Genomic DNA, 14,849 nt, shown 5'->3' on the forward strand with positions numbered 1-14,849 from the left:
TAATTATGATTATGTCGTTTTTAGCAAAAAAAAAACAACAAAACAGTGTTTTCTAGGATATGGTTTTTGCAGAGCGGCAAATCACCTCTGAGTTGTGGGCGCAACTGTTGTCGCAGATTAAGCCCATCATCCATCTGTTTACATGTTCCCTCTAGCTTACAACCCCAATATAACATCACTATTGCAACAAAAACGGCGAGCAATTTCTGAGCTTTCCAGCCGTACAGTTCTCAGCCAGATGCCAGCTCGGATAAGGATAATGAATGCGTACATGAATCTATTTGTTTGGAGGTGGATGCATCAGAACGAAGCGGAGCAAGGAGCGTGTGACCTTCCGATTGTTGCACTTACCTGAGAAATAAGCTATTTTCAACAGCAATTTTTTTGTCTGCTCCTAATTCACAATGATTTGAATAAGGAAATACTCAGAAATCCAATTTTAATTTTCTTTATATCCGTCTTCCATTATAAGAAAAATCTCACAAGAACATGTTAAATACACCAAAAAACACAATTTTCATCGGAGTGGGTCTTCTCCCCAAAAAAAACCAATCGCTAAAACTGTTATTTTGAGCAACTTTATAAGCAGCGTCTTCATAACATTAGACAGTTGGTTGGTGAATATTATGCATTTTGAGTAAAGGCTCCTGGTTTTTATCTATTGAATGCAGATTTGTTTTTTCTTTTTTGCTGTTTCCTTACCGGCTCTTTTCTGTGAAAAAAAACTTTCTAAACATGTTTGTTTTTTGTCAACTTTGATAGCTTGAGGGTTTCCATTCTGCAGTAAGCGCAGCCATTTTAAGAAAGTAGTCAATACATTTTTAGCAGCATCTTGATATGTGCCAAAAATGAGATGTGGTGGGGAGAATCCAGTAGTTTTCCAGAATAAAATTCACTTCAGAATCAGATTATGAATAAAACAGAAAAAACGTAGACCCTATGTTTTCCATGGTCCTGCGTTCGGGGACCACTGACGTAGATGATTCAATCACATCTATACAAAAGAGTGTTAAAAAATAAGTTCAAGGTTCTTACAGATACGGTACAGAAGTCACAGCAAAATATTTGTGGGCATGCTGGAATTGAAGGGAGCCTGTTAATCCCAAAAAACCCATCCGGTTCTCCTTCTGCTGTCACGGGTTGTGACATATAAAGCTCTTCTTTGAACAAAAGGATAAAAGTGGTCATTGAGGAGTAAAGGAATTTTTTTTGAGTAACTAATACAGGTGAAGGAATGAATAGAAGCAGGAATAGAGGGGCAGACAGAGAAAACTGTGGGGATGGAGTTTTGGCCTGAAAGCTTGGATGTCTCGGCCAAATCTTTCTATGAATAAAAGACGAGCGCACAGAAGACAGTAAAGAGGGGCAAGACAGAATAAGAAAGAGAGGCACAGGGTGAAAAGAGCAAGAAAAAAATGGAGATAGACTGTCAGGGTACCTTTAACAAGATAGAGGAAATGTGTATGTGTGTATGTGTGCCAGAGCCAGCTGCAAACCTCGCTGGTTGTGGGACATTACCAAGATGAGACCCTTCAGCCAGGATTATTTCATTAATAATAGAAGCTTTTTGAAGGAAGCACTCAATCTAACTCTGTCTTTCACTTGTTCTTTTACACACAGTCCATCCAGGGAGGAGACAAGAGCCTTGGCTACCTCCACACTCCCAGTTGTTGCCCATTAGAGCAGAGTTGTAAGTTCATCCATATGTAGGAAAGCTCTCAAGGGGTCACCTCTCAACATGTTAGGTGATAGAGTGAAAGATAGCGGAAAAGAAGGAATAGAGTAGGTCTCCTATTCAAATCCCTTCTGTATTGAGAGCTCTGAGTGCTCAGCAAAAGTTTTTTTCCCCATGATTCTTCTCACAAAACAACACAAACACAATCCAAGGACACAAACACATTAGAAAACCAGCCAAAAATCACCACATAAGGAGGATGCTCACGTTGTTACTTTAGACAGGAAGATATGTTGTTTTTATAAATAAGGGTGTAATCAGACCGGAAAAGTTTGTCGGTCCGGACTAAGTCTGCTTAAATAGGTCCGCATCAAGACCTGAAGCTTGCGTTTCGGCTGTATTTAGACTGCCGTCAATCTGACATTTCTGTTTTGAACCGAAGCTTGTAAATGAAAGCATGCGGCTTATGATATCTTCAGTCATTGGCCAGGAATTCTGAAGGCAGGTCAATGCAAAGAGAGGCAGAAATTATGGAAGTCCTGCGCTCTGCAATACTTGTCGGGATTTTTCATTTATTCAAACTTTATATTTCACTGATCAGTTTTGAAAATCTATATCAACGTCAGGTAAAAGACTTTTTACTTGCTGCTTTGGTATGGTGGAGGCATGCTGCATGGCGGTTACTGAAGAGACGGAGAAAGGTTTGCTGATAAGTGTTTATGAAACATAGATTATTGGGAAGACAGCATGAGAAGCAATATGTATCATGTTAAAAGTGGTTTTAATGAGCCTGCATTCATCCAACCACATTTCAATAAGTCGCTGTGTCTCATTGATGCTCTAGGTTTGTTCACTTATGGTTGGCTCCTTCCTACTCTGTTTATATCCCGTAAAGCCCTTCTATGGTGGCAGTTTAACTCAATTGTTCCGCTCAGGGAACGGATCTTGTTTGGACTGAGAAATATTGCAGCGAACCAAAGCACAGTCAAATTGGAAATGAACCAAGACCACCTCAAAAAATGGGTTCAAGACCCTGGTCAGGGTCTGCTTTGGTGTATTCAGACTAAAAAATGTGTTCTGGATTATTGGGGGAAGAGAACTCTGGTTTACTTTAATCAAACCAATTGTGTCCAAACTGAATACACCCTAAAATTACCGCCTGTCACTACAAAAATCCCCAGAAAGAAACAAAGTCCTTAGGCTGCCGATATACAAAATGCAAAACTATGTTTATTAATATAAAGACACAACAAATCTTATGTTAAAAAATTGAATATGCTTTATTAAGTCTTTAAAAGTACAATGCAACAACTTAAAACATAATTTAAGACTTAAGACATTATTCTATGAACATTTTTGGTTTTTATATCTTTATGCAAATATGTCGAAGAAGACCCTCATTCATCCAGGTTGATTCCATCATAGTAGTAGGTTTAAGGGCTGTCATCTGGACTTCTTTTAAAGTTGGAAGACGTTTCACCTCTTATCCAAAAGGCTTTGTCAATTCAAATCTTTATGCAAATGAAAACCTTAACTGTAGACCAAAAACTAAAACGAATTGTTACACAACAGAGACAAAAATGCACTTTGATATAAAAGTAAAATTAAAAGCAAAGCCTGCTCTGGCCAGACAATTTAATCCTTCTTTAGAAACTTGGAATAGGACACACTAGAAGCTCTAAGAGGGCCATCCTACTGCAAAAAAAGTCACTTGTTCTAAGTACGTAACAAAACCACAAAATAAAAATACAGGTGACAGATGAGGAGGACCATTTGAAGATGTATTTTTAATGAACATATTTGCTATTCTTAAGGAAGTAAAGGAAAAGGGTAGGTAACACGAATAGACGTAAGCAGGACAGGTCTTGTGTGTTGGTTCTGCTGTAATGTTTTGTTGGTCACATCTATTGGATCAGAATGTTTACACAATGGTCTCTGCACTAACAACATTTAGATTGTAAACCATGGTGTACAAAACAAAAGCCCAGAAGTACAATCTAAAATGTAAATATTTATTTTTAAATGTTCCATGGCGATAGAGCTACCTATACTAGATTTGACACAAAATTGTGTTTAATCACACATGTGTAAATGTGTCTCTAAAAAAGTAAAAAGTCCAAACTGTCTGCTTTGGTTTTGCATCTGTGTGTAGAAGGCAAAACCATCATCTAATATGAAAAGTTCTTAAAAGACATATTTGCAGACCACATGTTTTTTACACTTTTGCAACTGTATTTATTTAACATTTAATATTTATTTCTTTATTTAATAAGAATCTCATTTTTGATAATAATTTTTTCATAATAATTTTAGTAATATTTTAATTATTTAATATAAATGTCATTTGTGATGTCCTTTATTGATGTTATATTATATAGATTATTTCTGAATGTCGTGTTGCTGTCACAGATAAATGAAATTTCCCCATTGTGGGATTAATACAGTCATCTATCTATCTATCTATCTATCTATCCATCTAAAATGTTAAAAAATGTGAAAAATTAGAAAAACTTAAACTGACTATTATCCATGATTAACAAAGATCAAGCTCATAGCTATTTTAGAGTCACGACAGTTGCATTTAGCAACTAATTTCTCTAACTATAGCAGTGATGACTTCATGCCTTTCACAACTGTTAGTTCCGATATAAATAGAAAATTCATGGCATACTTCCCACAACTGTCACTGATGTTCTGCCAAGGAGATAAACCTCAGAAACGCCTGTGTTTCTGTCCTGAAGAAAGCTCTGAGGAACATGAACTAATTCAACAACTTTCCACTGCAAATATGTTGTGATATTTGGTTTAAAGAACACCATAAAGTATCAATTAACTTTCATAGTAATTACATAAAAAGCTGCAGATATGCAAACAGACAAGACATCAGTGTAATGTTATGTTAAAATGAAAGGAACAAATGCACCCTGGGTAAAGGATCAGAGCTTGAACTGTTTTTAACCAGTTTGTCAAAAATAAGCCTAACTGGTGTTGATTAAACACCACATATTCATTTAAAGTCTTTTCATGATGCGACATGAATCACTTAAACAATAATTTTTAATCATTCAGATTCTTGTTAATCATAGTTAATTAAGATAGATCGTGACAGAGAGGTTACAGTTTGTGTATGCTGTTTTCAACCTATGTATAAATGGGACAATAAATCAAGAGAGGAATATGTTTTGTTTCGTTTATTGTCCCAACAGCTTGGGTTAAAACAGAAACCAACTGATTTCTGTTTTTTTACACTCACTCAGGAAAAGGTAAATTGCAAATACAAAGATTAATGTTCAATTGCAAAAGTCACATAAACTCTACAAGTATTCAATGTGATGTGACTTCGTAGATGAAAAGTCACATCGCTGCTCAAAGCTAGTATGGAGAGACAAAGCATAGTGTATGAAAGTCTGTATAGCCCTATTACCATTATTTAAAACTTTAGTCACATATACCCGTAAGGGGAATTGACCCATTCAGGTAATTGAGCCTTGTACGGCCTCCTTAAGGGGCGTCATGAAATGGAACGTATCATTGTCGTGTGTGTCGTACGTGTATACGTACGTGCACAACCTTATGACAAATGGGGGATCCTGTTGTCCTAAAGTCAGACTGCATGCAAGGAGTGAATACTTATCACTAGAACAACACTAATGGACTCCTTGTGCAGTGTGCAAGGTTTGGGGGGGTCTAAAAAAATAAAGAAAAATCTGTGCTTGTCTCTCCGTCTCCCCTACTTCACCCTTACTTACCCTTATGTGTTGTATTAGTATGCGCTAAAACTTGTCGCCCAAAGCACACCCAAGAAAAAAGATGTGCATGAACATTTTCGCTCTACAGGCTCACCAAGCGGTGGATTACCTTGATATTTTATTCCCCCTACAGGTTTGCCCATTTTTTGCCTGCCAACAGCCCATATACACCCACGAGGGGCAGTTGTAACTAAGCCTTAAAAATCTGACTTCTACAATTCCTCTGAGATGCCAAATTTTCAACGCATTACACTTTCTGGTAGTCAACTGTACTTATTGGTGGTACAACTATACCAAATCACAATTATGTAAGTGATACAAACAAGCTATATCTATGTCATTGCAGAGTGAATAAAATGCATCATGGAGACATGATTACTTAAAAAATATTGCCTGTATAATAAAAGGTAAAGTTGGGTAATTTAGTAGCCATATCTTGGAGAAGATATGGCCAAAACATTGTTTTCAGTGTATTTTAATCAGATCAACCTTTTTAGATTTGTCAACCAAAAATCTGGCATTTCAGTCCAACTTCTTCATTTTTGTTTGTGTAAAACTCCTTGCAGCCCAGCGTTCAAAATCAACAATAGATTTGCTGCACGGTGACGTCTAATGAGAAAGGAATGCCTTCCTCTTTTTAATTGAATCCTCTGCCACATAAATCTGCACCATGAGCCAAATGAGCGTCCACTGATTGGGATGAATCCTTTCCTCCTGAAGAAACCAACGCTGGAATCACCCTCTTTAGTTTCTATTTACCTAATAGGAATCATCCTTTAACAGATGGGTGCTGCAGCTCTTTTATTGCCACCATGAATGCTGGGAATTTCTTTTCACAGGGCAGCTCTAAGCCCTGACACGTGTTGAGGAGATATTTTTAGTGTCTTGGTTACAGAGGTGCACACACGGAGAGAGCTTGTGGATTTTTTTTTACCGTCTTCTCTTTGGATCAAGCAGAACTCAGAGAGCTTTGAGTGGGATTTAAAAAAAAAAAAACTCTGGCTCTGTTCGTAATTTGCTTGAATTTTCTAAAAAAAAAACAAAGGCTAATACTCACAAAGAGGGATCGTGGACGAGGTCTTTGAGATTGATGCCACTGCGATCTTCGGCGAGGTTCCGAAAACAGCTGTCGCTCACTGGATGGAAAAAATACAGAGAGATGAGAAAGTTTAGAAGTCGAGAATTTTTTTTCTTGCTTGTCTTTGTGATGGACACGTTTCTAAGGGTGTAACCAGCTTCTTACCACATAGCAGCTAGAACTGACTTAATCCCCTGTGATCCTGAATATGGAGATGCAGGTGAAAAACACCGAAGGATAAAAAAAAAAAAAGCCAGAGATGTTTTTACGTAGTGCATCTCCAATATGCCGGCCAGTCACTATTATATTTTGCTAAAAAGTTTAAGTTTAATCTGCAATATCAAATGTTTGTCTTCTTTTTTATTTAACAATGCAGAAAATGTCACAGGGGAAATTTAGAAATGGTTTCATCATGTGGTTGGTCCAGTGGAACAGCTGCGACTCCACTCATAATAGTCTCTGCAATGTGTGCACCCTATGTAACAGAACACATCACGACTAAGAAGATTAAAAGTAGGAAGAGGAAAAAATGACCCAGTCATTTTCAATAAACTCTCTTATTTATAACACTGACAATATTTCTGTTTTGTGGCAAGAGGAAATGCAGGATGAAGGTGTTACGCATTAAAATAGAGCTTGTAGAGGAACTATCTGGTCTGTACAGTTCATGCAGCTTATAAAGATGTCCTTTTTTCGTTTTCAAGTTTTTTCTATGCAGCAGAACACTTAATAAAATCTTATAATTCCAGCCAAGTGTGTAATAATCACAGTATTTTATATAATCTTGACTTTGCAGTATTGAAGGTATTCAGTTTCATTTTTTTATCCTTTTTTTTTTAACTCTCTTTGAACCAACGTAACTATTCAACCGTTCACATAATTAACGTAATTCCATCGGATTCTGAGGCTGAGAAGAGCAGTTTTGTGCTGACCTGCAACCTTTTACATTAGTGAAGTGTTTATGCAATCATAGTAAATCAGGTGATTCTGATGCATTTTCTATGCAGCCACTTTGAAAAGTCACTTTTCTTCATGTCAGAATCCTTTAAGATTACGTAATTGCATAAACAGTCGGAGAGTTATGCTATGTTCACATCAGGCTCAGCAATGCACGTTCAAGCGTCCACTCTCAGTGAAAAAATAAAAAAAAGTAATTGCCCATTTCTGGGTTCTACGTTCAAAACTCTATCCTTCATGATTTGCTAAGCAATCTTTTAAGTCCGATTTTGGGCTCAAAATGTGCAGACATTGATTGGGTGTTAAAAGTTAAACCAGTTGAACTTCGACCAATCAGGGATTCGGATATGGGTGGTTTTTTATTTTTACTACACAAAGGTACCAAATGTTTAAAAATTGATAATGGCAGAGAAATTAATAAGTGTGGTTTGTGCTCGGCTGGAATAATATGACACCAAGTCTTTTGATTGCAGTTAATAAAGTTCAAGTGATGGACTTATCTCTGATTCTTTGGTTTCACCTGAAGCGCCTTATAATATGGTGCATCTTATGTATGACAAAAGTTTGAAAATAGATCATTCATTGACAAAGCACCCTATACAGTCACCTCATAATCCGATATGCAGTGCGGAAAATACGCTTTTTTGTTTTATATTTCTATATTATCATCAAGTGCACTGATTTTCATGATTTAAACATGACTAAAATGATGATAACATCTGGCCTTCACTGTATGCCAGTTCATCCAAATCAGCAGGTCACAATAAATAATGTTTTTATAACAGGAGCAGACCAGACCCAAAGGCAGATCAATGTTAAAAGGCAAGACAATATTATGGGTTTGGCTTTTCCCAGAGGCTGTACACTATAAGTTACCTAAACATTTAAACTTTGGGTTTCTATCAAATAAAAATAGTGTTGCAACTCGTATTGCTAACCTGAAATAGATAGAAATAGAATAAAAATAGGCATCTGTCAATTTAAAATACATCCATGCAGCCACTTTGTTATCTTATGAGCTAGAGCCAAAAATCTTATTTTCTCTTGTCGTAACAAGAAAATGTTAATTTTTTTGTTATAAATTTTGAATATGACAAAAGTGCTGTCACCTTTTACCTTTCCTGTTATTTTTGTGCTCTTTTTTTTTTTTAACGCATCTAAGTTAAGCTTCACCTGGGCAAATAGACTTTTGATGAAAGCACAGCTGGCTGTCAACTGCATAGCAGGTGTGAGCCACATGAGTCATCACAGACGTACAGAGTGACAGTGTGAGACACAAAGGAGGGAGGGGGATTTCTTTTCAAGCCAAAGAAGATAGATAGACAGTTAAAGATAATGATTCTTTTTTTTAGCCACACGGCCGTGCCGCCGTCCGAAATGCAAAACCAGAATGTGGAGGGTTGATGGCTGTGGGTTGAAGCTGAAAACATTGGTGCAGTCGCTGTAGAGATGGCTGGAAATGTCATGATCTTACTCAAATGAAGTGCAATGATCCATGAACGAGAGGAATGGGATGAGTAGATGGGCGAGGTTAGGAAAACATGGAAGTGAACAGGCAGAAAAGGTAAACCCCTAGAGGTAGGGGTATAACGATTAAATTTAATGATTCGGTTCGATATCATAATTTGTTGTTTGTGATACAATTTATTTTTGATATTCATTCTGGACGTCCTGGATCTAAAGCCGATCTAGGACGTCCTTAGCCAGCCAAAGATTTCACCAGGGTGACACCAGATTTCTTTTAATTCCTTGCATGATAATTAAGTGTAAATTAAATATGTGTACAAACAGACTAGTAAACAAGAATTAATGGCAAATCCATTCACATTTTAGTTTCCTTAAGGTCATCCTACTGTTGTTTTTCCACATTCAAATAATGCAAACAGAACATTTTAGCACACTGTTTGGTCACATGTGTTTGCTAAATTCAAAGTTTTACCCCCACATTGGACTGGAATGATGGCTTGATCATCTTTTGCTGCCTTCACGTGTGTGTTTTCTGCTGTGATGGTCTTTTTTATGTAATAGTAAAATAACCGTATGACAATCAAAATGATACTCTCCAATACTGATATAATCTGATTCAATTCCATTAACAACTTGCCTCAGATCGATCAGGATGGTTTGTAGAAGTATAAATCGAGTCATTGATTATTGGTTGCACCTCTAATATGAAGTAAGAGCAAAATATCAGTAGGAGGGTGTTGAAGGAGATCAAGAAGGGTGCAGATGAAGAAGAACTGATTTGAAGTGGGAAAAGGGGGATGAGTGGAGAAGCAAAGCTGATCGGGCAGCTTTGTGGAGACAGAGGTAAACAGAGGGTGCAGGACGTTGCTCTGGGCTCTAGCAAATAAATAGGAAAGTGCTGACATTTGCACACTGAACCAACTTAAAAAGGAGAGGGAGAAACAAGGGAGGCAGAAAGATCGCTGGAGAGGGGTGGAGGCAAAGCAAGAAAAACGACTGAGGGAGGAGAGAAAAGGGAGAGTAAGCACATGGAATAGACCCTTTAGAGGAGCACTGCTGCAAACGAGCATGTGTGTGTATATGGGTATGCATGTGGGGAAGAAACTTCTTTCAAGACTGCAGCATTCCTTATAAACATTCATACACTCTGAGCCCTCCTCAGTCTTTCTCTCTGCTACCCCTTGATCTAAAAATAGCCACTCTCCTACAAGAGGCAGCAACCATTCTGAACCAATCAACACGGTCTGTCAAAGGCATTGGTATCTACCACCTTTTCTTGTGTGTATGTGTGACTGCATGAGTGCTTGCATGCGTGCAACAAGGGGAACTCCTGACAGAGTAATAAAACAGTCCCTCCCTGCAGCAAAGCAATCCTTTCCTGAAAAAAAAAAAGGAAAGCGATGGGGAGAAAATGTGAGTACAAAACGAGGAAGAGGAGAAGTGAAAGAGGGGGACAGGGAGATCTGGCTACAGTTGAAACAAGCTTCAAAGGAATATTAATGTGATCTGTGCAAGAGCTGAAGAAAGGGGAGGAAGAGAAGGCGGGTGGAGGAGGGGTAAAAGTTGCATGAGAATTTATGCTGCCACACCCACTAGCATCTCCGCTCCACCCGAAAGTCTTTATCCAGGCAAATTTGGGCCTAAATTTGCAATAAACTGCCCAAAACGTTTCCGCACCTAATTTAAGAAAAAAACAACAATTATAAATATAAATATATGGATTAACTCTGGTTGTACCAAATTCTGGTTGATTTCGAGAGGTTAATGGTGATATGTCAAAATGTTTGGTTGGGTGTTTTGTGAATACGCCAAACGCTAAGGTGTAGCAATGTTGAACTGTGTTTTCTTTTTATGTGTTACTAATAAGGTTGGATGTTAGCGTAGTCATGGTAATATTTTCTTTAGCAGTATCTGTCTGTTTTCTTATGTCAAAATTTGTTTTTGCATGACTTTTTAAAGTTATAAAAATGATGTTATGTATTTTCTGAATGCTTGAAGCTACACGCTAATATCGATGACCATTGATGACGTCATCGAGAAGTAGTAACATCCAAACCTAAAGACACTATCTTTTCCGCTTGGAGGGATAAATGTAGGCATAGGGAGAAGCCGTGGGGGTATAGCAAATCCGATTCAGCCTTAGAGTTACTGTGAATGTCACAAATGTTTTGTCTTGAGTGGTTCAATTCCACCAAATTCTAAGCTGTTATTTTGTCAGCTCTTGTATCTTTGTTTGTCTGATGGTACTTAAACTAACCACTTTCATGTAGCAAGTGCCGACAAGCATGCGCAGACTGTTGTGGGCCGTGAAGATAGAGTAGATAGAGGTTGAAACAGCTGTTTATTCTTTAATCTTCTGTCAGACAGAATTGCAGACCCTCTGATCCTTTGACCCAGAGTAGTCTTTAAACACCGGAACAAAACGCAAAGTAGAATGGGAATTATGACCCAGTTGCACAAATGAAGTTAATATATTCTGACTGACGGACAGACTTATCTCTGACTCTTTTTGTCTTGCTTAATGCGCCTTCTAGTTTGGTGTGCCTTACATATGACATCATTTCCAAAATAGACCTTTCATTGAAGGTGTGCCTTTTAATCATATAGTGTGGCATATTCGGTGCTTTCATATAACCACAAGTTGATTCTCTGAGAGGATACCACATACCACCAAGCTGCAGAAATCTACCAGATCAAACAAAGGCTCTCAGGTAGTGTCTGTACTGTACCACTGCAGGACTTTCCAGCAATTGTTAGCCTTTCTATATTGCTTAAATTGCGCTCTTTCCGAATGGCAGGGGTACAGGGTACAGCGTCTTGCCCAGGGACACTTCAACTTGTAAACTGCAGACCGGCTGATTGCCCAACGGCTGCTTTACCTCATAAGCCACAGTCGCCTGCAGCTCTGCCTGTGGTTCACAGCAAGTTAAAGGTCAATACTTTTACACGAATGGACATCTGATTGGAGACACACAGACTGGGTCTGGCAAACTGCTGTTGGAGCCAACACTGGCTCAAAGTCTAAGTACTCAGTACATTCTGCTTCTGTGGTATGGAAGGACTTCAAGGTCTTTCTGTATTCTCTGTTCTGCCTTTTCATGCATTTGTTTCCCTATTTTTTCACTATGTTGTACAAATGTTGGTTAATAATGCTGGCATAAACAATTTATTGTACTTCATATTTATAAAGTCAAAAGTAGTCACATGTGCATGCAGAGTCTATCGATAAAAGAGGCTTTTCCACAACCTGTCCAGACATTTTTCAGAGACCCATCTTTCAAAACCTGATCCATTTTCAATTTGCTGTGCTTCTTCATGGAGCTTTTGGCTGTAATGACTGTTCTCGCTGTGTATTTACGTCCACCTAAGCGTGAGCGAGTTAAGAAGCCTGGTGGGTCCTGAGGCTACGGCAGTGGGAGGAGAGCAGGAGGCCTGAGCTTCAGAAGCATGACACAGTGCAACAGCGCTCACACATGGGACGCGAATGAGGACATCCCAACACAAATTCAGCTCATGAACACTTTTAAAGGTTAATTGTAAAGCCAAGTTAGTAAAGGAGAGATGAAGATGAAGGAAAAACACACACACACAAAGTTTTGTGGATGAGTGCAGCAAAAGTTACAGGGGATGAATGAAAGATTAAGCATAAGTGTCTTTTTTGTCAAAAACCTTCTACTGGTTAAAAACAAACAAACATTATCATAGCATATTTTTTGTTAAATAAGTATATTTACGGATGAACAGACTCACATCTTATAATTTTTACAGTAGTTATTTCACTTATAAAAAAATAAAGTCAAAAGAGCACCTCCTTGAAAAACCTGCATGTTCACCTGTCGCAACAATCAGTCTTTCATATTGACACTGAGGAATTTTGGTGTATTTGCTTTCACTACATTCATTTAAATCATTTTAGATTTTGGGAATTTGTTCATGCATGCTGTCACATCGTCTGTAATGGTCTTTGGGTTGGGCTGTGTCAAGACCGGTCCAAAAACACCCCAGCAGAACTCTTGCCTCTGTGCTCCAGATTGTTGCTTGACCCTACTTCAAAGAACCTTTAGCAGGTTTGGCTTGCTTTCACATTCAAAGACTTGGACCAAACAGCCTAAAATAAAGAATTTAGACCTGGAACCAGTTTCTGAGCTCTGACCAGGAAATAAAAAGAACCATGAAGAAGAAAACTAGCAAGTTCTTAAAGCTATATAATATATTCGAATCTGCAGGTTCATTACCAGATATTTTCCCTTATTTTTATAATTCTGAATTTTCATATTTAAACAATATTTAAATAATGAGCTGTTGATTTTGTCACTGTTATGCACGTTCAGTAATGTGAGAGTTTTGAACTTAGAAGCCTGAAACTTTCATAAACACTTTTAGACTGTTTATTAGAAGTGGCCGCTTGAACATGTGTTGTTGCGGTCAGTGTGAATGTAGCATTAGTCAAGAACGATGCTGACAACACGTAATCCCTCAGGTTCACTTCCTCTGTTTGGTGCAAAGTAAGTTTATCTGCAATTACAATCAAACAGACCCCACCAGAGTCCAGCTACAAGGGAGAAAAGCCACATGTTCCTTAGTGGACCAAGGTTTAACTCACAACACAGTTCAAATAAGTTTCACAATAGTCAAATGATGCACACCAGTGAAAGAAACAAATCATGGTGTAATACAAACAAGCCCACATCATCAACCTTCCACCACTGTGCTCAAGACAAAGTCTTAAGCAATTTGTCGGCAAACATACAGCTGAATTTCTAAGTTATAATTTTTGGTAATTGCATTGTGGACATTGTGTTACAAGTCTTGGGGGTTGTTTTTCAGTACTTTTTTGTTCTTCCAAACATAAACAGTTCACTCTTGTCTTAAACATTTAGGGGAATCTATCCCTGAGAAAATGTCCGCTTTTATGTGGATTCTCATATGGGTGGCAGTCCCAAACACTGCAAATGCTGCAGAAGTCTGTTGTACTTTTTTCATTTAAACATATTTCAAAACTGTCAGTTAGATTCTGTAAACAAACAAGCAAAAAAAGAAAAAAAAAATGCTCCAAGAAAAGGAGCAGGCTAGCTTTGGTCTCTGTGATAAACATTACATCAGAATGCAGGCTAGGTGTATTTTTCTGATACGGAGGGTTACAGCCAGAAGGCATTTGTATTACAGTGGCTTGGCTGGCTAGCAGACTGTGTGCTGTCGGAATGTCAGCCAGAGGCAGAGAGGATTCATAAATTGCTACTATGTTCCACTCAATCATTTCCAAGACATAAAGCAGTCAGCGCTCATTATCTCCCTGGGATTCCACACTAATGGGGTTTTCCCTTATAGCTGGTCCTCATACACACAGATACACACAAAAAAAGTTCAGCATACATACATCATGTGCCTGCGTACACATTTTTTTGTTGGTGTAAGAGAAAATATCACACAAAAGAGATCCCACTTCCCTGTTTTGAGAGCAGAAACACTATTGAACACACACAAACTTGGAAACCATAGATGCCAGACTGAACTGAATCACAACCTGCTGAGCAGGACAGAGCGCCTACTGTAGTGCTGGCAGAGTTAAAGTCTATGAATGAAATAAAAACATAAACATAGACATTTTGACTGGATTTTGTCATGCACTATTGGAAAAAAATGAGTCATCAACTGTACATTTGCAGGTTTGAGACAATAAATCCTGGCTTTAATGTTTTCCAATAGACAATGACTATAGATGTGCTATAAACTAGTAAATCTTCTGGTAAAAGAAAGTTCAAAAAACATTTCCTTCTTTAGCCTTGCATTCTTCTCGAAAAAGAAGTCCACCAAACCCACAGGAGATGCTTTGAAAGTCAAACTCTGGCCTGGACCGACATCTGTCAGCACCAGGGATAACATCTCTGCTCACCAATGAGCTTCAACCAAAGTAACATCACAA

General features: G+C 38.1%; 1 protein-coding gene across 10 annotated transcripts in view; it reads right to left on the reverse strand.

Annotated features, from left to right (window-relative positions):
- gphnb (gephyrin b) overlaps positions 1-14,849 on the reverse strand; it is an 87,260-nt gene that overhangs the window by 48,736 nt on the left and 23,675 nt on the right. For all 10 annotated transcript variants that reach the window (XM_023953017.2, XM_023953016.2, XM_023953015.2 and 7 more), the window contains exon 2: positions 6,482-6,560. In XM_023953017.2, coding sequence (XP_023808785.1) covers positions 6,482-6,560 — 79 coding nt within the window. The remainder of the gene's footprint in view (positions 1-6,481; positions 6,561-14,849) is intronic.

This window comes from Oryzias latipes, chromosome 24 (assembly GCF_053564925.1).
Source record: "Oryzias latipes strain Hd-rR chromosome 24, Olatipes_Hd-rR_3.1".
NCBI classification, from domain to species: Eukaryota; Metazoa; Chordata; class Actinopteri; order Beloniformes; family Adrianichthyidae; genus Oryzias; species Oryzias latipes.